A 22,282-nucleotide genomic window follows, 5' to 3' on the forward strand; every position below is an offset into this window, starting at 1 on the left:
ATGCATTGCCATAGCATTTTCTTTAGTGTTTCCATATTGATGGTTCTTGTTTTCTGTTAAAATTGACATCTTTAAATAAGGACTTGGCCTGTGTCCAGTAAATTTTGGACAAATATTATAGATAACAATTATTCTGTTGTCTTAATTTTTATTACTGGTTTAATATTAATTAATACTTGGTATCTGTGGGGAAATACTGTGTGGACTGCTGTTCCAAGTACCAACTGCTGTACAGCTACTGAAGTGAATGTGAGTCATCTACTATGGCAGAAATAGCTTTAGAAATTTGATTCGATGGGGCATGGTGTCTTAAAATGAAATTGGATTATTTCTAGTCCATGACAGACAGTCAGCTTTCAGTGCTGTTTGTTTACACTTGTATCTCTACCAGTGAAAATTTGTATTTAAAACTTTATTGGAAATGAAGAGTTAAATCAAGCTTTAAATAAATGTTCTGTTGTGTCCCAGTGCAGCATATGAAATTTCATCCCTTTAGATAAGATTTCCAGGGACTTCCTCTTGCAGTTAGTCGGAATGTGTGGTTGGAACCATTGGCACTTGGCTTAAATTTACGCAGTCCAGTATTATAAGTAACTTACATGTAGTGAGGGTACTGCTTTATCAGTAAGATCTCTTCTTGTTTTTTTTTTTCCTAGGCTTTACGTCTGTGAAAACACACTCCCCTACATCTGCACAACCTGTTACAAGCACAGTGGTCTATACAAGGCCTGCAATAAGTAGTTTTTCTGCAGGTAAAGACACCTCTAAACAAGCATCCTCATTTTGGCAGTCTGACACATATGACCCATGTCTGCAAAACAAAACCACAGATGGCAAATGTGTAACATGTCAAGCTGCTAAAGTGTCGACAGTTGAGAGTATGAAACAGGCAATAAGCTCAAGTCAGTGTGTCGCCTCTAAGGCAGCAGTCCCTACAGCAGGGATGCTGGGCTTTGAAGACAAATTGAAAACAGCGCCCAACACATGGGATTGTGATACCTGTCTGGTCCAGAACAAACCTGAAGCTACAAAATGCATAGCATGTGAGACACCAAAGCCTGGAACAGGAGTAACGCCTGCTCTGACATTGCCAGCGGTCACAGACAACTCGGTGACAGTGACATCTTCCTCCAGCAGCACTGACACAACAGTCACTATGGGGTTTGGAGACAAATTTAAGAAGCCAAAAGGCTCTTGGGACTGTGCGGTGTGCCTTGTATCAAATAAGGCAGAAGACAGCAAATGTGTAGCTTGTCAATCTGAGAAACCAGGTGTGTTCTCTTTCATGTTGTTTCAATCTCAGCCTCTGTGCATTCTTTACTGAATAAAATACATTGCATCTATAAAATATTTTGAGCAGCGTGCTTTTGTGTGGGACAGGATGGATTAGTGCCTGTCTGCAGGAATGGTTACAGGCACTTTTGAGATGTTGGCCCAGATCCAGCCTGTTGCGTGAATTGAGCTGTTTGTGAAATATTAGTGCAGAGCTGACATGAAGGAAATATATTCTGCTTTGCAGCTGGTGAGGAAAGATGCTTTAATTGACTTAAAACCAATGTACTTATTTTCTTTGGGAAAGACTCTGAACTCCATAGAAAGAGTGAAAAATTACTGCCGTTTTTTTTCTCTTCCAAAATGTAAGTAGAAACAGTATTTACAGAACATGGCCAAAAATGTCTCCGCTCAGTGTTTGTGTGTAATCAAGCAGAAGTGTGAAGCCACAAGACAGTGTAGTCTTTAACTAGTCGTCCTAAGCTAAAACAAAACCACATGTTCAGCTATGCTTAGGAAGGCCAGTGATAGCCTCCCAGAACACGGGTGACCTTGTTCTAGAAGGTCACGGTCCTTCCAGACCTTGGGGAGGCAGGCACTGTCTTCAGTGCAGTACTGGGTTGTTTCCCATTATGTGTGATTGTAATTAATTTTGAGTGTGGTGAGTGTATTGTTTTTAAAGCACAAATAATTACTTTAGTGTTAATTTTCATTGGCTCTTGACATCGTTTAATATACTATTATGTCAAAAAACACATTGGCCAATATATCTGGGGTGGGGGGGTGGGAATCAAAGATGGACTAGATTGTGCTTTTATAATCATCCTGTACAGTAAGAGTGGAATTTCTTCAGATAAGGTAATGTATTTCAGAGGGAGCTTATTCTTGTGGACCTTCAACCTCAGAGTGATCAGCTGACACTTTTGTCTGAGACTCTAGCCATTGCAAGGAGGAATTCTGGAAATGTAAGGGGCTTGCCGTGGCCATCATGGTGCAGAGAATTACATAGTTATATTATATATGTCAAGGGGATGGGAGAGGCAAGTAAAATGAGAAGATAAAAATACTCTGGATGTGCTGTGGAAGAGAAGGCCCATTCCTGTCTTTATGGTTTTGAATTTGAGACATTATCTTCTGCCTTTCTCTTAAATACCACCCTCAGTGGTTTAAAACTGTAGGTGAACATGGCAATTATATGATACTTTTGTGCCTTCTGAGTGTCCACTTCAGTCCTCACACTTATGGAGCTGAAGTTTTCTGTTGGGGTGCAGCATCAAGTGACATCTCTTCCTTTACAGGGGAGAAAAATCAGAAGGCAAGTGTCACCTTTCGAGCCTCTTTTATGGAGGTTTCTGCTGCTGTTGAAGACAGTGTAGCTTGTGTACTGAACAGAGAGTTGAGGGTTTGGAACCTTTGAGGTCCTCTCTGGTTTTGTTTTGTGGTTTGTTGGGTGGGGGGTTTTTTTTGTTTGTTTTTTGTTCATGGTGTAGTTTTGGACATGTCTGTCTTTGGGATTTGGTGAGGAATCATTCTGGTAAATTCTCACCCTCGCATCACTTGACAGTGATCAGTAACTTGAGTGGTGCTAACTTTGACTATGAGTTACTCGTGTCACCAGAAATTCTTTTAGTAGCTGTAGTTGAGTATGTTACTTTTAATTTACATCTGAAATAGGCTATGTTGCTGTATTGTATGAACTGCAGTTGCTGTTTAAATGTCATTGGTTCAATTTGTGCTTAAATCATACATAGATTATAAAGAAGAATCTAGGTGTTTCTATTGTTTACATTGTCGGATTGAGTTTGAAATTAACTTGTAGTTTGATTTTTTTTTTTTTTTTACTGTTACACTTGTCTGTTTTGTAATTTAGTAAGCACGTAAGAGTTTCTTTAAAAGTTCATGTTCACTTTATCATTTAAGCAGGATGATTAACTATCTTGCTTATTTCTCAGGGAGTTCAGTGCCTGTGACCAGTAGCAGTGTTTCTGCACTTTCTGCTTCTTCTGGAGGATTTCTGGATTTAGACAAATTCAAGAAGCCCGAAGGAAACTGGGATTGTGAGGTCTGCTTGGTCCAAAACAAAGCAGAAGCCACAAAATGTGTAGCCTGTGAAAGTGCAAAGCCAGGCACCAAAGCAGAACTCAAAGGTAATATTTAATGAGAAAAACAAGGGTGTGCATTCTGCAATTTATTGTTTCTTTGGGTTTTTGTTTGTTTGTTTTGGTTTGGTTTTGGGTTTTTTTTTTTAGTACAATTATTTTTCCTTTGAGGTATAGCAAAATTGTTCATTTTTCCTCTAGGAATATTGCTTAAGTAAGGTAATGTGCCTGTGTTTCTGTACCCTTTCTCCAGAAAAAGATTATGGTTTTTAGAGAAAAGCTTGTATTGATGACCTAGTTGCTCTTTACAAGCCTTATGCGTTGTTCCTTTGGACTTTAGACTAAAAGCATGATCTTTCAAAGAAGTTAGTGGTATACTTTTCAAATCCAGGTGGTGGACAGAAGAATACCATTGCAAAAAGGTGTCTGTAGAGAGGAAGCATGGAGTTTTATTTGTCTTGTGGTTTGTTTTGTTTGGTGGTTGTTTTGGAGGGTTTTTTTGTTGGTTTGTTTGTTTGTTTGGGTTTTTTTAAACAGTTTTGACTCTGGGAAGTGCAGGACTAGAATCCCAGCCATGTTGCTAAAGCCTACATGTATTACATCATATATTGCAAACTTAACATTATTACTTATTTCTGCAGGTTTTGGTACTGATGCTGTGTCCACAAATGCTGCAATGCCATCATTTACATTTGGTGTCCAGTTGTCGTCCTCTGAATCTTCTCATACGTTAGGTAGCACAGGAAATTTTAAATTTGGAGAACAAGGAAGCTTCAAGTTCGGCATTGCATCTGAATCTGCATCCTCCAACACTGTGACTGGGGGATTTAAGTTTCCTACTAGTTTAGGGGACTTCAAATTCGGAGTTTCTTCCTCAGACTCTAAATCAGAAGACAGTAAAAAAGAAGGTAAAAGTAACAGTTTTACCTTTGGACTTCCATCTACAAGCAGTCAGGCTCCTTCAACATTTCAGTTTGGGACAGCGAGCCTGGGACAGCAAGAAAAGAAAGAGGAACCAGTTTTGGGAGGCTTTGGTTTTGGCACGAGTTCTACTTCCATAGCTACCAATGAGAATAAAACCGGAGTCAGTGGCTTCACTTCTGGAACTGTTGCAGAAAAGGAGGTAGCATCACCTGCTCTTGCATTTAAGAAATCAGATGAGAAAAAGGATGAAACTCTTTCAACAAAGGGAGGCTTCTCTTTTGGCAGTGTGGAGCCTGCACCTGCCTCACAGTTTGTTTTGGGAAGGACAGAAGAGAAACAGGACTCTGTCACTCCTGCTGCTCCATTAGCATTTGGCAAGAAAGCTGACAGCGAAGAGTTAAAGGCACAACCTGTCTTTTCAGCTGGGACAGCTGAGCATACCAAAGAGGAGAGCACAGCAAAACCTATATTCAATTTTAGTTTCGTTAAACCATCGGAGAAGGAAACTGAGCAGGCAAAGCCATCATTTGCATTTGGGGCACAAACCAGTACTTCAGGTAAACAGAACATCTTTTGTCTTCGCTTGTCTGCTCACATCGATCAAATAGTATCAAATAGTACCTTTGAAGCCATACTGGACAAAATCAGTGGGATTTGACATATTCATGCATTAGAGCTTTAGAAAAGGCTTAATTACTACCTGCAGCCTATCTTTAGTTCTGGTTGTTGGTGTGTAGACAACATGTAGGTCCTTCTTAGATTTAAATGAGTTAAAACACTAGGTTTAGACAAAAAAAAAAATGGCCACAACTTAAGGAACTTGTATTGCTTCTTGTATGAACACAATTTTTATTGTCTCAGTGGTAGCAGCACAGCTGGTCATAAAATCTATAGTACGGTGCAGTATAGAGGCCTCATACTAGCGTCGTTTTTCATAGTGAAAGGGGATGAGAGAGAGAATGTCTTATTCCCATGTACGTGCAGCTATGCTGCAGGGTGTACTGCTGTTTTTCTACTGTTACAAAGGTATAAAAATTACAGATATTACACAGTTTTGTATTCCTTTAATTTGTTGAAAGTCTGCAGTGGAGGATTACAGTTCTTCAGTGATGATCACTGTGGAAAAAATTCTGGTTGTTAAATTCCATTTGTATGACTTAGCAACTGGTTTTTAGAAAATGGAATTAGTTTCTAACATCTGAAGTGATATGGAAAAGGACATCAGTAACTAACTAACTTAGGGAAAGATGAAGAATTACTGACTTTAAGAGACAGCTGTATTTTAAGTGTGTAAAACTGCCGTCAGTACTTTATAACAGTCATCTTAATGGAGGGTTGTTCTCTGTTGCTCCTAAAAGCAGGTCTTGCAGGTGCTGAAGTACAGTGAACCTAAGCTTGGAATAGCTAGGCTGGAGGATGGTAAGCTTTGCTTGACTTAAAGCTGTAGGCACAGAGCTGTATTTTCGAACAAGCTGCAAATGAAACTGTATTACTGTGTTTTTCAATAATCCATTGAGCAAAGCCATAGAACTGTTCCAGGTGATTGACATTCTTCTAAGAACATCTGAAATATATTTTTGTTTGAAGAGTTCAGAAGTACTGGTTAATAATGGTTCAGATAATGATGGCCAATGCTTAGTGTTCGTAACGAATGAAGCCTAGACTGCAATGGTGTCCTTCTTTACAATTCTTCCCTTCCTTTCGTTGTGGATGGCAGCAATCGGCACATTAAATCTGGATCTTGTGCAAGCGACAGTAGCTGGGATAGCAGTTGAGGTGTCATTCAGGACTGCTGTTTGTACAGTGACTGAAACAGGAGTCTATTTGCTGTACTTCCTTTGGTGTTTCTGTGGTGGTTTATTTACTGTTCTTCCTTTCAGATCAAGGAGCAGCAAAGCCATCTTTCAGCTTCTTGAGCTCTAGTTCCTCCAGCACAGTCGTACCCAGCACTTCAGCCAACAGCAGCAGTGTGTTTGGCAGCACCATCTCTTCCTCAAATCCTCAGCCAGTTCCTGCTCCCTTCGTGTTTGGACAACCCAGCAACACTGTGAGCAGCTCTGTTTTTGGCAATTCTGCAGAACCTGCAGCATCTCAGTCATTTGGCTTCTCTCAAGAAAACAAAGCAGCAACCACATCTTCTAGCACCGGCACGTCACTTGCTTCGTTTCTTTTTGGTTCGGCAGCCAGCAACACCAATGCAGCAAATTCAGGCTTTACCTTTGGAACCACAACCACATCAAGTTCAACAGGTACATTTTAAATAGATGCTTTTCTTGTTTTTGCTATTGCATAGTGGACCAAGGAAATACTGTTTCATGAATATTTTACTTCGGAGAATGTGTAGGCCACGTGCATGCAAGTAGAGAAAAATGTTGAGTATTTATAGTCAACAATATAAATTGGGGCTCAGTTTTTCACAGACAGTCTGGGAAATGCAGTTTAGTAATAAACTGGCAGCAGCATTGTTTTATGCAAAGGAGAACTGGATTTCAATTTCTACAGGAACTTTTGACTATGAGATTGATAGTTTCCTCCTCGTCACTATCAGTCCGGTGCTTAATGGTTAGAAGTCAATGAATTACAACTTTCCTGATTTTTCTGTCCCATGCCTAAAACTTTCAAGTGTTGTAAACAATGTCAAGATTTGCAAAATCCTTCCTTTGCAAGTATATATAAACACAGTACCTCTACATGCAATTGCTGCTGCTTATGGATTGGTTTCTAATGAGCATTATGGCCAGTGTTTGTTAGTTTTCTAGCAATTTAGAGAAGACAGAGATAAGAATCTGAAGTTTCTTCATGTTTCATGTTCGTTACCCCACTGCATGAACTTAGCAGTATGACACGAGTCTAAATCCACCAGATCACCTGTATTCCTGCTAGCCTAGCAGTATGTTGGAAATGAGATTGAACCTGTGAGGAAGAGACTTCATCTAGTTTGATCTGATTGCTTAACCTTGTCATTCACAGAGAGAAAATTTGCATGCTTTTTTGTGGATCAGAAACAGACAGAAAACAGCCCTAAATTATAACAACAAGCAGATCAATTTAACCTGCTTACAAATCAGTAACTGTCAGTGTCATTTTGTTAGTAGGTGAAGCCATATTTCAAACATCTTCACAAAGGAATTTTTTTTTGTTTTAATGTAGAAGACTGTATTAACTTTTACCGTATATCTGTTCAACTTCTTGGAAAGAAAAACAGTCAGCCATTCCAAGTTATGGTGCAATAGAGGGTATTTTCTGTTGCATGAAGGCTGCTTAAATTGCATTAATAGTGCTGTTTAAAATGTCCCCTTTTGCATAGCAGATCTGCTGTGTATGTTCAGAGTCACTGTTCAGTCAGTTATTTTTGTTTCGTTGCTTCTGCTGGCCATGCAGAACCGAAGCAGCTAAACAAATGAGCTGGTTGTCTGTTGGTATTACGTAAAGAACTACTCTGCTAAACACAGTTTTTGAGTAGAGAGAGATCACTGCAAGTTTGATTTGGCTTCCAGAAGTTGATACTGGTAAACACTTGGGCACAGACGGGTGCAGCTGCAGACAAGAAAGATTCATGTTCTCTTGATCCTAATAAATCAGCTGTATTTTGCGTGTTTGAAAAATACAATTTTAATTAATATTCTCTGCGTGATGTAAAAAGCTTTTAGGAAATACAAATTAAAGTGTACTATTTGTGGGAATCTGTTTCTAGAACATGAATGTTAACACAGTCATTTGAGTCTAGACAACCGGTGCGTTTGAGATTTAATTTTGTCTGACTCCTATACACTTGGTGTTTCTCAGGTTACTTACAAGAAAAGGTGCGATTCCTTCTGTGGCTGATACAGTATTTGTTTTATATACTCACATAGTTTGAAATTAAGATGAGTATTCAGCTACCAAACTTGGGCAACATGGGGTTTTAGACTCTTTGTTTCCAGATTCATTCTTGTGCGGGGAAAAGAACCTGCATATACTGACATTTCTCTTCTGTTCCCCGAGGGTCGTCCTCTTCGTTTCTGTTTGGCTCTGGGCCTTCAGCGCCTGCTGCCGGCCCAGCATTCGGTGCCAGCCAGCCACCAGCATTTGGCCAGAGCCAAGGGTCTGGCCAGCCAAACGCTCCGAGCTTTGGATCGCTGTCAACAACGTTGTTTTCAGCTGGCGCTCAGCCTGCTCCTCCTGCCTTCGGCTCGGTGACAAGCAGTACTCAGCCCTCTGTGTTCGGACAGCAAGCGACCCAACAGCCAGGGTTTGGCTCCGGTACCCCCAGTGCTGGTGAGTGCCGACCTTCCTCTTCCCTTTTGGTCTCAAAGATGATGTATTTTATTTTTCATGAAGCGCACTTTAAATCATATGGAGAAAGACCACTTTGGCCTTGCGCACATGTTGAACTGTAAGAATGACCCTCCATAAAAATAACGGGTACAGAGTTAAGTCATTTGTGTCTTGCTCCTGACTCTGGAGGATGTGCCATAAGTATGCCAGGCTCGTGGTAAACCACCTCCACAAGAGACTGAGCAGGCATGGAGGTTGCAACCCTGCCCCTAAAGACTGGGCTTTATTTTCTTGAGAAATCTAATGATTAAAAGGAGGTTTTGAAACTCACGGGGTGTTCACTGGTAAGATCATACAAACCAGAACAGCAGAAGCACTGCAGAATTACTGGTTTTGGATTTGTTAAGAGTAGTTCTTAGTTATCTGACTTCATTAGCAGGCTTTGGAAATTTATTTGGATTGGGGGCTTTGTTGTGTAAGAATATGCCTAGAATGATTTTAAAGCATTTATGGGTGAAGGTTTTATTTAAAGTTCTTTTTACTGAAGAAGTATAAAATACCGTGGAAAGGGGGCAGAGAATGATCCTTATAATTTTGGTGTAAGAAAGACCTGTTCCACACTAGCAATTATTAAAAAAGAAAACCACACTGACAGAATGCGTATATTTGATACCATCATGTCAAACACTTAAAGGGAAAAACCTCCTTTTTTTCCTTCATTAAGAGTAACCATCATTTTTGTACTAATCGGCAGATTAGTTGGCACACCAGTCTTTCATTAATCAAAGATAAAAATCTCCCTGGATTGTCCATGTTGCTTATCAGTTACTTTGATGGTAGGAATGTATATGTACTTTTTTTTTTTCAGATGAGGTGCTGTGTTAGCACATTAAAGGAAAGGGAGTCCCCAGCTGGATTGCATGAGCGCCAGAAAGTTTACTTAAACACAGATCTACATGATTCAATACTGTAATTTAAGATACTATTAATAAATTTCAGTATGCACAGGCGTAAACTTCAAGGTCGTACAGAAGTTAGCAAACAATTCCTGATCAGTGTGCCAGCAGTGTTATTTTAAGAATACCTTTATGATTGTCTGTTAAAGTGAATGAATTCTTCTATGGACTGTTCCTGTAGTAATCTGGCACTTCTGGTACACCCCCCTCCCCCAACTTCACTGTTTTGAGTGAGCTGTAAAAAAAAAAAAAAAAAAAAAAAAAAAAGATTAAAGATACAGTGGGAAGAATGTGAGGATTGTGCGGGAAAGGATGAACTCAGATTTCAACTTTCTTACTCCCTTCTGCTTCTACCCCATCTTCCCAGGTTCTGTATTCCAGTTTGGAAGTAATACTTCCAATTTCAACTTTCCAAATAACCCAGGAGTATTTACTTTTGGTGCAAATCCTCCTGCACCAGCAGCTCCGGCACAGCCTTCTGGCTCTTCAGGATTTTCGTTCAGCCAGCCTCCAGCATTTACAGTGGGGTAAGAGACCGTATCAGAATTTCACTTGAGCTTTGGGTAATATCAGTGGACAGTGTTGAGCCTCTACTGCTGTTAAGTCAGGAGGTGTTCAGATGAACCTTGGAGTTTGAAACTAAACTGGGCACCTTCCTTGCACTAGCCTGACCGGCTGACTAAGCAACGGTACCTTTAGAGGAGCCTAGTTGTCAGGAATACCACACACCAACGTATGTGAAATGGTCTTGTTCTTGAGAGGTAAAATCTGTATCTAGCCATTATGCTGCCACTTCGCTTCCAGATAAGGGAGATTTAATTGCTTTTGGTTTCTGGAGCTGTCTTCCTCCTGTTCATCATAGGCCATTTGTTGCCAGCTGGTAACTAGCAAGACAAGACTATGAAATGGTTGTTCTGGAGTATCTGCTCAGTGCTGCTACTAAATTTTCAGCTACACTGTCCTAAACTCTGAACTACTAATTTCTTTTGATAGGACTAATGGGAAAAATGTTTTCTCTGCCTCTGGATCTTCAGTTTCTGGTCGGAAGATAAAGACTGCAGTTAGACGTAGAAAATAATCACCTGATGGATAAAGCGGCTTTTGAAGCAGCTGCTACCCTGCATTGGTCAGCTGTTGGGACCGTACCTCATGCCGGGTTAGCTGAAGCCAGATCTGCCTAAAGGAATCTAAAACTCTGCTGCCCTTTTCCTTCCCTTCCCTCTCCCCGGTTAGCTTTTTGGTAACGAATAGAGTTGGCAACAGGGCCGTTCTGAAGCAAAACTTAAAATTTTAGACTCCAGCAAGTTACTTCTTTCACTGACTCGGCATGGTCTGGCTGTAGCCGTGAGTAGCGCCCGCACAGTGAATGGCTTGTACAATACCTCCTCATCCGCACCACCACGTGCGCTCATCTGCGTTTACTGACGCCTCGGAATTGTAATTATATCAGCGAGGGATGCTGTATAGAGTAGAGCGTGTTGATAATGAATGATTTCGACGCTGAGTTTGTGCTGGTGTATGTGTGAAGTGAGTGAGTTTGGGTGTATCGTGCACTAAAATTTTCTGATAGAGGAAGACTGATTAAAGGATGACCCATGCTAAGGACTTGTTAGATCTGTAGTTCTTCATTTAATAATTATATGCTATTTCTATATTTTCATTCTTACAGCCCTTTATCACCTGTCTCGCCTTTGTTATTTTATTATGAAACATGTGTAAATACAATTTTGTTTCTCTATGTACTTTTTTGGCATAACAAATCTGTGAAATGGAAATTTTAATTTTGTGTGTTACAGCCATTTTTGTTTAGTATTGTCTCAGATTTTATGTAAATCCCATTATTCAAAGTTGCCTAAATCCATTTAGAAAATCTTTAAAATTGGGAATTCTTAAAGTAAGTTTATTGGCTTTTCTGATCCATTTTTGTTTGGACCAAAAACCAGTATTGTACAAAGTATTAAGTATATATTTTTATATTTACTGAAATGGACTGTGGTGACTTTGGATAATAAGGAAAAGTTTAATATTAAAGCCATGTTTATTACAGTATAATTAACATGTTAAACCATGGGATAAATGCCATCAATAAAAAACTATGAAATATTGTCTGGCAGTTTTAACTCTCCATGAAGGCATTTGTAGCTATAACTGCACAAGATGATGCATTTAACCTGAGTGATGTCACGTGCTTTCTCCACTCTCTACTTTTTGACACGGATGCTGATTTTAGAGGAGCTTAAATTAGGGGTTCCCTGTTAGATAGGAGCATTTTATTGCAGACTTAAGCTCAGAGCTTGTGCCAGCTCTCTTGCTGCAACAGTTGCAGTTAATTTTTATAGAGCTATTAAAAAAAAAAAACAAACTGATCTTGCCAACATTCAGCAGCATTTGAACTGAAGAGGAAAAACTACTGTAAATGAGTAACTGGTTTTTTTCCCACTTCTGTAGAAGTTAAAGGAGCTTCTTAGAGGAAGAGACATTATTCTAGAAAAAGGAGAGGAAACGCTCTTGTTTGCCTGGGGAGCACAGCTGCACTTCCCTGAAGCCACAGCACTTGGTTTATGGTTGAGATGCAATTGCTTTGCTACAGCTGAAAGGGGAAAGACCTGCCTAAGTTGCATAAGCTTTAAATGGCTCCAGTGGTGTTGGTGGGGTTTTTTGCTAGGGCACTTGCACAACTGTAGGTGCCAGTGTTACCAAGTGAGATAGATACTTTTCTAACCACCAACTAGACTAGACAGGAGGACAAAAGGCCCACTTCTGTTTTCCTGGGAGTCTTCTGACACATGTAGAGCTGTGATCACTTATAGAAATAGGAAAATATTCAGCAACTGGACTTTAAAACCACACATATAAGCTGCTATTTAGCCAGCTGCATCTTCCCCCTGTAGCTGTAGAAGGATGAGATATGAAGATGTATTTCCAGATGTCTAAATCTGAAAAATGTCCCACATTTCATTTTTTTCCCTTAGCTCTATCACCTGCCAGGTACTCATCCTACAAACAGGAAAACCTGCATCTCCAGTGCAACTTACGTAAGAGTCGAACTAGAATCCTAATTTCTAGGTCACTGCTACAGTAACTAGAACAAAAGTTCTTTTTGTACTTGTACTGAAATCATCAACGGGCAAAAACCCAGTCGAGAAGGGACTCTGTCTGTTAGTTCTGAGAGCCTTTAGCCATGCCTGAACTTCTAACATTGATGTCTAAGTCAACAGTGCAACACTTAAGTCGTATCTCTGAACTTCAGTTCCAGCTGGATACCTTCTCTTCAGGGGGTCTAACAAGCTCTGCAGAGGGCTTTATGCAGACCTGCTTTCTGCCATTTTTATTTCAGTGCTGCACAACATAAATATTGCTCTGATGCTAACAGTATGTTTAAGATTCCAAAGTCCTCTTGTTTGATAATAAATTATTAGTGTAAAACAATAGTAAACCTCCAAATGATGAGGTATTTTGATACATTTTCTGATTAGCCAAAGACTTGAAAATTGGTTTTCTAGCCTAGACAACCAATTTTTTTTTTTTTTACTGCAATTATCTAAAAAGGGAGTGATTTCATTCTGGAGAGGTAACCAATAGGAAAATGTCATTCTCCTGTTACTAAGCAGTGGATCTGGTCCCAAAACCATGCAAAGAAAGATCAGAATGCATACACAGAACATTATACACAGGAGAACACCACTCATCCTACCAAAATACTGCAGAATATTAACATGTTACTCATCAAGTTATTTCACCTGAAGACAAGAGAGATTGACTGAGCCCTCAGTCAACCAAACCACTGTCAAAACTGAAGGTAGTGCAAGAACTTCAGCCACTAAGGGGCAAGTTACCCCTAAGGGAGGGACACACAAGAACTGGGCTCTAGAAGAATTCCAAACTTTTACTCAAATTTTAATGAAACATTAACATTGTTGTTTATACTAGTAACATGAGAATAAACAAATTATCAAAGCTTTGTAAACATGCAAAATATTAGGTTCCTTTATTACTTAAGTTATTCCAAATATACAAAGTGAAAATAACCAGGATTTGTACTGCCAGAGATTTACAGCCATAGCACATTTCAGTTAATGTTTTCTGCATGCTCCTGAAACACATTCAGTTGTTTTGCTTGGTATTATATGCAAGAAATAGACAAGTGCTTTCACTCCAAACAGAAACAAAAGAGTTACCTTTCAGTAGCACCTTTCACAGCTCCAAAATCCATCACTATCACTGCAGTGTTACATGCCCTTCCCAGAGAAAAAGCAGCTATTGTTTCGCCTCTTTATTAGCTTTGACATGTGAAATAAGTGACAACACTTGGAGACAATCATGCAAAAAACTTTTCACATCAATGTTCTGATAAAATACTTAAAGAGGTGTGAGAATATGATATGGGACATGATGACCACTGCTCATCTCTTTCCTACACACACTGCAACTTAATATGATGTGCCTCCTGTCTAATACTGCAGTTCCCTTCCCCTCAGAGTTTACTGTATGACTTGGGCAACTGCTTGGAAAACACCATGATTTTCTAGTTACCTGACAATATCCAAAACTGTAGGAGCGACGTTTCTGCTAAGGTGGAATATTTCTAGGTATCTGCTTTCCACAGAACAGCTCCATTCTGCAGTTAATACAGCCAGCTTCTTCCTTGTCGATTGGAGGCTAATACTTCCAGATTTAATACATACTGTTTCTCCCAAACATCTTTGGCATTTATGAAAACCCCGATACTTTGAAGGTAGCTGCTGGCATCATACTGGAGCAAAACATTTTCTTTAGCTTCTGAATCAGTTCCCAGTCCATTTGGGCAAAGGATTCTGATAGACACCTCTATTTCAGTTTTGGGGTAGGTCTTTGTTCACTGGGGGTACGAGGGGATGTTCAAAACCAGTCTGGAAATGTGATCTCTTGGTATCATCTGACTCCATTTCTTCTTACCACAATAGTCCCTGCTACAATATCGTAGGCTGTTCTGTTATGCTGGAAAAACAGCAGTGTAATGAATGCAGGAAAAAATGAAGCAATAGAAAAATTCTTGATCAAAGCTCGTATTGTGGACCTGAAATGAGAATAAAATATTCAGTGCCTTATTTTCACTTTTCTGCTTATATTAGTAGGTAGTTTCCTTTTAAGCTTAGTGCCTCAGCTTTGTACAGCACACACACAAAAAACACACAACCAATCTCCAGAGTTTAGAGGAACTTATTTTACCACCTAACCAGAAAAATATTGACGATTGAGTAATTGCTGTTTTATTCTTAGATCACAGAATCTACTAACAGATCTTGCAATCTAATTATTATAAAGGCCAACAATAAAAAATTGTTTTCCTCCCCAGTCACAGGCTTTCCACACTATGAACCTGAAAGCAACACGTCTGAGCTAAGAGCACTTACGTTGTCATACTGACATTAGAAGACGGAATGACTAACACACGGCTGGGTGCAATAAGCACAGACGTATCGCATGTCACAACTCGCAGTCCAAGCAAGAATTTCCCTGGGGTTGCTCCACCTGCTCCCCAAATACAGATGATCTGTAAAAGAAAAGTTATTTCAATTCCGCACACCACCACACTGTCGACTGGTCCAGCAAACTTGGTTTTCATCAGAACTATGTGAAAGTCACAGGCTTCAACATAATCTAAAATACTGTAAAAAGGATTTACTTTATAGGCCAATGGTGATAGAATTTTTTTAAACATTTATTCAACAACTGACAACTATTAATTACAGAAGTTAATGTTTGAGTAGTTACCTCATAGAAGCAGACTAATAACCTGTAAATGAGAGCTACTATCATCATTTTCTGCAAATCTTCCATGGACGTATCTTCATCTATTTCTTCTATGATGTAATGCATGGCAAATTTAGAGATGTCCCTGTACAAATTAAGACACAACTTTAAAACCATCCTTCTCCCAATACCAATGTTACCACTCTAGTACTAGAATTCACTCCTTCAATTCTGGTATTAGTAAAAGAACAAAAGCTCCTTGGCTTCTCTGATATTAAATGAGGCATTAAAATTCAGAACACTAGGTTTCCTTCTCAGCTGCTGCCTAGTTTGTTTTGTCTTTTTCTAAATTAAAGATCATTCTTTATTACCACTTCCACACAATGGTGTCCCTGGGTAGTGAGCTGCAGAAGCGTTCTGAAAATTCTCACACTTCTTGAGAGACGAACAAGAGATTCTGCATGTGACCACCTAACTCTATAAATGGAAGGCATCCAAGCCTCCTCCTTAAAGCCAAGCCTCTTCCTTACAGGAACTCTCAATGAAAAAGAAGAGGTGGCACTCTTCTCTATAAGATTTATTGTTTTGGATTTGACTCTCTTCCACACATCTTCCAATCAGCAGGTTAAAGTGTCTGAAAGATGTTACTTGTATCGCATCAGTTTACTGTCAGTGAAAATTTGGAAGGTTCTTTAGTAGAGAACTTGGATTCTGAAATGTGTTTATACAGTGATGGAATTACTGACTACACCAAGCTCTCATCTCCTAGTCAGACCAAAATATTTGATTACACCAACGCATAGCAGAGGAACTAAACAAGCTATGGAATAAGATACACACAGTTAAAGCAGTGGATAAACAAGAAATAGTCTTCAAATTATTACATTTGAATATAAGAATGTGAAATGAAGAATCTTTCAGTCTAGTGTATAGCTGATACACACAATGCTTAATCACATTTTTTCAGAAACCCGACTTACGCCCAGTAAAGACTGCAGCATGGTAGCATTCCTAGCAATCAGGCTGTATTTTAGAAGTATGTACATTATCTGACATGCAGGATCTGAATTTGTTCTTTGTTGTGGGTTAGAGTTGTTTTGGTCACAAACCTAAAACACAGCACCATAGAAGATGCTATGAAGAAGATTAACTCCATCCCAGCCAGATCCAGTACATTTTTAAAGACTGTTTAAAAACCAAATTTATTTATCAACGTTTTCCTTTGCAATTTTTAGAGGACTTTTAAAAAAAATCTTGCTATTGCCTTACAAAAATATGACTGCAAATATAACCTATCCTTAGTATGGAGTTTGTGAGCCTTTGAAGACACCTGTACAAATTCTTTGTTTCCATCAGCTCAGCCAAAATCATAAAGTGTTTAAAAGGAAGTTAACCTAGTGGTGCTTCTTCCTCAACTTTTGATAGTTACTAAGTGCCACCATATGCATAAGCATATCATATATATGTCATGACACCTCAAAGAGCATGAAGAGCTTAAAGCTGTATATAATAAAGCTTTAAATTGTTCAACTTACTTTATTCCACTGAGGTGCATAATACTTAATACAATGGTTGCCTTTATAAAGAACAGAATAAAAAAATCCACCATCTCTGCTATGAACCTGTGTGCCAGCGAAGGGATAATGAACTCCCGACCTGTAACAGAAATAGTTAACGTTACTCACATTTTACTGCACTAACACAAAATTAACACTATCATCTAAAGAATGTTTAACATTAACCTCACTGCACGAGCATTATCAAGATCTTGATCTCAGCTCATGTCTTCTTCGAGAAAAATTCTTGAAATTGAGTGATAAGAACCCTCTTAAATTAAAACAAACTCTTTCAGAACTCTGAGTCCCCCCATAATCAGGATTACAGGCAAAATCCCACCCTGCTAAAGAACTGAAGTACATTGAAGATGCACCAATTCTTCTGTTCTTTTGTTTAGCACAGCTTCATAGAGAGCAGATTTCAGTAACTGAGAGTTCAGATAAAAGGAAAATTAGATCTTAGATGTACCACAACTTTTCTATCCCTCAGCACCAAGGCTTCTGTATGCACCAAGTACCAGCTCTCTGAAAGTAAAACACGGCCTATTTTGTCTCAAGTCAGATCCAGAAACAGGAGTGGATGAAAATATTAGTCATATTATAATTATAATAAATTATAATATTATTATAATAAAACACAGCATGCTGTCCTACCATGAGCCAGAAAATATAACACATTTCTTCTATTTAATTGGCCAAGTGCAAATGGGGGCAAAGTATGTAGTCACAGTTACAAGCTTTTGTTGCTAATGCTACCTCACATGATCAAAGCCAAGAAAACATTAAAGAGTATCTTAGAAAGTTTCCAGGGAATTGTGCTGCAAAGTAATTTCATCTGGACCCATCTACCCCTCTGTATTTCCCAAACAGCAAACGTGACTCTCACGTGAAACCAGCAAGGACTCGCATCAGAACTTAATTTCGAAATATCCAAGTACTAGTAGATGTAACTTGGGGAAACCAGTGACTGGGTTGGTTTGTTGTTTGAGAATGCCAACCCCCACATAAATGGAAAGGAGAAAAGGTGAGGGGAGAGAGAATCATTCCTCTCTCCAGTCTCAAAAAATATCACCAAATTTCACTTAAAATAAGCCTCCACAATTTTAACTGCAGAGACTGATAATGCCAGCCCTGGCCTCACAAGCTACGCAAGCAAAGCTGAAAGCCCATGGCACCTGCGTGCTTTATAAATGGGGTAAGTATAATCGAGCAGTCACTAGGTAAGAGCAAGTTCTTATTTAACATACTGCGGTGTATATATCTTTATTTCATACCTGTTTCACTGATAACTCTGCATCAATACTATCGAGTAGCATGACTGTTATGCAAATATTACTAAAATGGATTAAATTCTTATTGTCAAAGCATGTCCAAGTTGTTCACTAAATTTTAATTAAAGGTTCTTCAACTAAGGCAGAAGGGAGCATAGCCAGTCTCCCCAATCCCAACTTGAGCATACAGCGCCAGATAAAAGCATTCATTTGCTCTGTTAAAAGGAATACGTTTGCTGAAGTTAGTGGCGCAATTTGAATATATTAGACTCAACGACTGAGTAAGGAAAAGCTAAGCCAGGCTAAGAAAATAAGTATTCAAGTTATGTTAAACTCCATTGTATTAAGAAACCTTGGCAACCCTCAGACTCTGGCAGATTTCCACTGCAGTGATTTGAGATGTTCCTCCTATCAAAAATCCACTATTTTGCCAGGGGTTCCCATTTGTATGGCAGGGACAGGCAAATGCAACACACATCCCTCTCTGCTCAACGTCTAGGATCTTACATTAAACTAACAATAACGGTGGGTTTGCACTGGTCAGGCAGGCAGAGCAGGTGAGGCTTGAGCACACTTTTTGCTCTACTGTCCCCAGCAGAAGAGCAGTACTCTCCCGCAGTTAAGGCTGGGAGGGGCAAGGGGAAGAAGCCTTTTAAATCATGACGACCATCCACAAAGAGCCTGCTACTGCCCGAAGTGCTGTTAATACTGGTGCTCTGACACACACCCGCAGGCAGATTGAACTGGAAGAGGCAGTTACCGATTCCACTTTTTGACATCCCAGTTTAAAAGCTGCCACATCAACGTAAGCTGTCACTTATTTCAGCTTACATAAGCACACCGGGCTGTAAACTGCAGTGGTGTAGGGACAGATACATGACCTGCCCTGCCAAGCCCTGCTGTGTGGGCAATAATCTGCAGCAGAAAAGGAGCCATAATCGCTTTAGCTGTTCCAGATACATCCATTCGCAATCTGGAGCGAAGCACTGGCACAACAGTCTTTATCATTGTATCATATCACTGTATCACATACAGAGTTCCCTTAAGAAGGCCAGGTGTTGCAGCAGTATTTGGCATTCAGAATAGCTACGTTCAGTAACATGAAATGCTATTCATGCCCTAAATTACCTTTAGCATACAGAATTAGTTCTTGAAGTACTAGGTAAAAATCTCAGAATCATTTCAGTCTAACCTTTGTCCATATCCTCTTTTTCAATGACTAGTAATATCTATTTATAAGCAATCTATAACTCAGAATCAGGGCACATTAAAGAAAATACTATTTTGCATTATAACCTTGTTTAAACAAGGTCTGCTCAAAACCACAAGAAAGAAGCAAGTTCAGAAGCTAGATTCCCTTCCCTTCAAAAGGAAGAAAAAGCAACTGGAAACATTCTCCCCTTACATCCAGCCACGGAGCTTATAAATAACGTTACCAATCAGTAATGCTGTACTTTGCCCTGCAGAAAGAACGGAGATCTGACTTTTCTCTGAAGTCCTTCAGCGGTGTTCTGCTCCACGGTTTTCTACCATTACTCAAGGTGCTACCAAACATTCGGGGAATGTCACCTTGGCTTGTGAGGAAATGTTTGTGCTCCAGGTTTTATCCTCGATGTGACCACAGCAAGTTTGTCTTACTCTTGAACGAATACAAGAGAAGCATTGCTATACACGGTCGGCCTTCAGTATTCGTAAGCGTAACAGACTTTTGTTTATTTCAGGTCCTGCTGCTAGCTTGTTGAACGTAAGCATGTTTTTACTTCTCTGCTTCAATTTCATTAAATTATTTTATTTGAGCACCAAGAGCCCCCTAAAACTGATAAAAGTTCAGACTGCATCATCCAAACAGGCTACTTAAAAAGCTAGATGCATTACAAGCCTGTGACCACAGAGTAAGTTTCACTGGAAAAAAAAATAGACTCCTTCATATCCATGAAAACACCTTATAAGCACTAAAGTTCTAAGCTGTACACACAAATCAACCCCTCTGAAGCCTGCTGGATTCAGTTCTGCATTTACAAACTCGGTATTCGGGCTGTCACCTTTTGCAGGGCACGGCTACACGCCCGCGTCTGCCGCCCGCAGAAGTGTGCGGCGACCCCCGAGGCTGCACCGCGCGGCTTCCTTCTCGAGATACCGTTTCCTACAAGGGCGGCAGAGGCTGAAGGTGCTGCGGAAAGCAAACCAGCGGCCCTGGCGGGGGTGACGCCGCCACCGCCCAGCCCGCACAGCGACTAACCGGGGACCCGGGCGCTGCCAAGGGCCAGGCCAGCCGCCTCCTTTCTCCCCACGCGAAGCGACCCAGAGTGGCCCCCGCCCGCCCCCACTCACCCGCCGGCCGCCCCGTCTCCCTGGGGGCGCCGCTGCCGCTGGTGCCGCTGGTGGAGGCCGCCCTGGGCAGCGGGGCCAACCTGCCCGCCGCTCCCGGCCAAGCGGGGGCGGTGGCGGCGCGGGGCCCCGGCCCGGCGGTGGCCGTGTGGGCCGGCGCCGGAGCGAAGAGGTAGAAAGGGCTGTAGTAGGCGGCAGCGGCCACCCCCGGCGGCGGGGAAGGAGGGGACGGCGGCGCGGCGACGCGAGAGGGGCCGGCGGCGCAGGCGGGCGCGGCGGCGGCGGTGGTGGCGAGGAGGGTGGGCAGGCAGCCCTGCCAGCTGAGGTACCCGCAGTACGAGTCCCACAGCCACTGGTGCACGCGCCGCGCGTACTCCGCCGCGGTCAGCGGCTTCGCCCCGCCGCCCTCGCCCCCAACGGCGGCCGGAGGGGAGCACGGCGGTGGGGACGCAGCGGCGGCGGCCTCCCCTCCGGAGACGCTGGCGCTCCTCTCCCTGTCGCCCTCCGCCATCGCCGCCGCTCCAGCGCCGGTCCCAGCCGCGCTCGACTCCGCCATCTCCTCCATCCCCTCTTGACACTGAACGCCTGCGCGCAGCGCGCATGCGCCGGGGAGACGCTTCGCCTCTTCCACTTACCAAGAAGAAGGAGGGGGAGAAGCAAACAAACACCAGGCAGAGTTCTTCGGGCACCCCGCCCGATGAGGAGCGTACCATTCTCCAGCAAACCCTTTTCTGCCGTCGCGGCGGGAAAGAGCTATGCTTTCTCTCTCCCCCCCGCCGTGAGATGGTATTGCCTAGCATCCAGGCAGGGATGCGGTCTGCCCGGGGCGGTTCCAAGCGCTCTCGAGGTAAAAAAAGAAAGCCCCGAGGTGGGGAAGAGGCGAGGGCCCGAAGGCGGCGTGCGCGGTACAGCCCGCCCTCCTGAGGGGTCTCCCGGCAGCAGCGTACGCCCGAAAGGCACGTTATTGCTCCTCAGCATGAGGATCGGAGTTGCCAGCCCCCGGTTCCTCCTGCGGCCGCCTCGGCGGAAGCTGCCGTCCCCTCAGCGGGAGCGGCGGCCCTCGGCTCGGCTCGCGGCCAGCCGCCTCGCGGGAGTAAGTTCTTCTCGGCCGTAAGCCCCCAGCCCTGCGAAAGCTGGCCTTTTGGGCGGTGGGGTTACTCGCCCCAGTAGGTCGTGCTGTAGTGCGGAAAGGGAGTGTCCATTTTCCGTGCGAGTCTTCGTTTTCCATAACGCTCCCCTGAGCAGGTGCTTAGCAGAGCACGCTGGAAGGCCAGGGCATAACTTCCCTTCCCTTCCCTTCCCTTCCCTCGCCTTCAGCTGGCTTCAGAATTTGGCCCAGATTACAGATTATATTACTTTTAATAGGCTGTGTCAATGAGCTCATAAAACCCCAGTGAGGAATAAGGCATTGATTTGCTCCTGAGCAGGTGTAGCCTGGCAAAGTCATCGGTCCGTCCATCCGTGCACTGTCACCTGTGATTACAGCTGCGGTTTCTGACTTTTAGCAACTTTCTAAACGCTTTCTTTTTGCTCATAGGAAGCGAGTTGAAACCATTCAGAGAAGGAAAAGGTGTTACACTGCTCTTGTGTACTTCTGCAATGTGATTTTGTTGTCCAAATGTTGCTTTCTTTTCCATCTCCCCTTTTTCAACTTTTTCCCTATCACATTCATGTTCTTCCTGCGCAAAAATGCCAAACAAAGAACGAGGAGCCCTACAGCAAGTTTAAACACAGGTCTCCAAATTAGTATTTCAGGTTCCTGTGTACTATTAAGTGCCTCAAGCAGACCATAAGTTCTGTATAACACAGATGTTAACGTAGCTCCGTACTGAATGAACTAGTAATATATACTGTAAACATGGCGCGTTTCCCATTTTTAAAACAGC

General features: G+C 41.8%; 2 protein-coding genes across 2 annotated transcripts in view; one reads left to right on the forward strand and one right to left on the reverse strand.

The window, feature by feature from the left end:
• Positions 1-10,586, forward strand: part of NUP153 (nucleoporin 153) — a gene marked incomplete at both ends in the record, with an annotated part of 43,656 nt that extends 33,070 nt beyond the window's left edge. Inside the window, 7 exons of the mRNA XM_082015383.1 lie at positions 657-1,271; positions 3,225-3,419; positions 4,013-4,852; positions 6,176-6,544; positions 8,280-8,552; positions 9,876-10,035; positions 10,502-10,586. Of these exons, the coding sequence (XP_081871509.1) occupies positions 657-1,271; positions 3,225-3,419; positions 4,013-4,852; positions 6,176-6,544; positions 8,280-8,552; positions 9,876-10,035; positions 10,502-10,586 (2,537 nt within the window). The remainder of the gene's footprint in view (positions 1-656; positions 1,272-3,224; positions 3,420-4,012; positions 4,853-6,175; positions 6,545-8,279; positions 8,553-9,875; positions 10,036-10,501) is intronic.
• Positions 10,587-14,419: 3,833 nt separating this feature from the next.
• FAM8A1 (family with sequence similarity 8 member A1) lies at positions 14,420-20,998 on the reverse strand (the record flags this gene model as incomplete). The annotated part of the gene is given in 6 exon segments (XM_082014770.1): positions 14,420-14,564; positions 14,902-15,041; positions 15,263-15,386; positions 16,777-16,897; positions 20,400-20,967; positions 20,969-20,998. Coding segments are annotated over 6 exon segments (1,128 nt in total).
• Positions 20,999-22,282: the final 1,284 nt, after the last annotated feature.

The sequence above is a fragment of the Phaethon aethereus genome (assembly GCF_964289735.1).
Source record: "Phaethon aethereus genome assembly, chromosome: 2".
NCBI classification, from domain to species: domain Eukaryota; kingdom Metazoa; phylum Chordata; class Aves; order Phaethontiformes; family Phaethontidae; genus Phaethon; species Phaethon aethereus.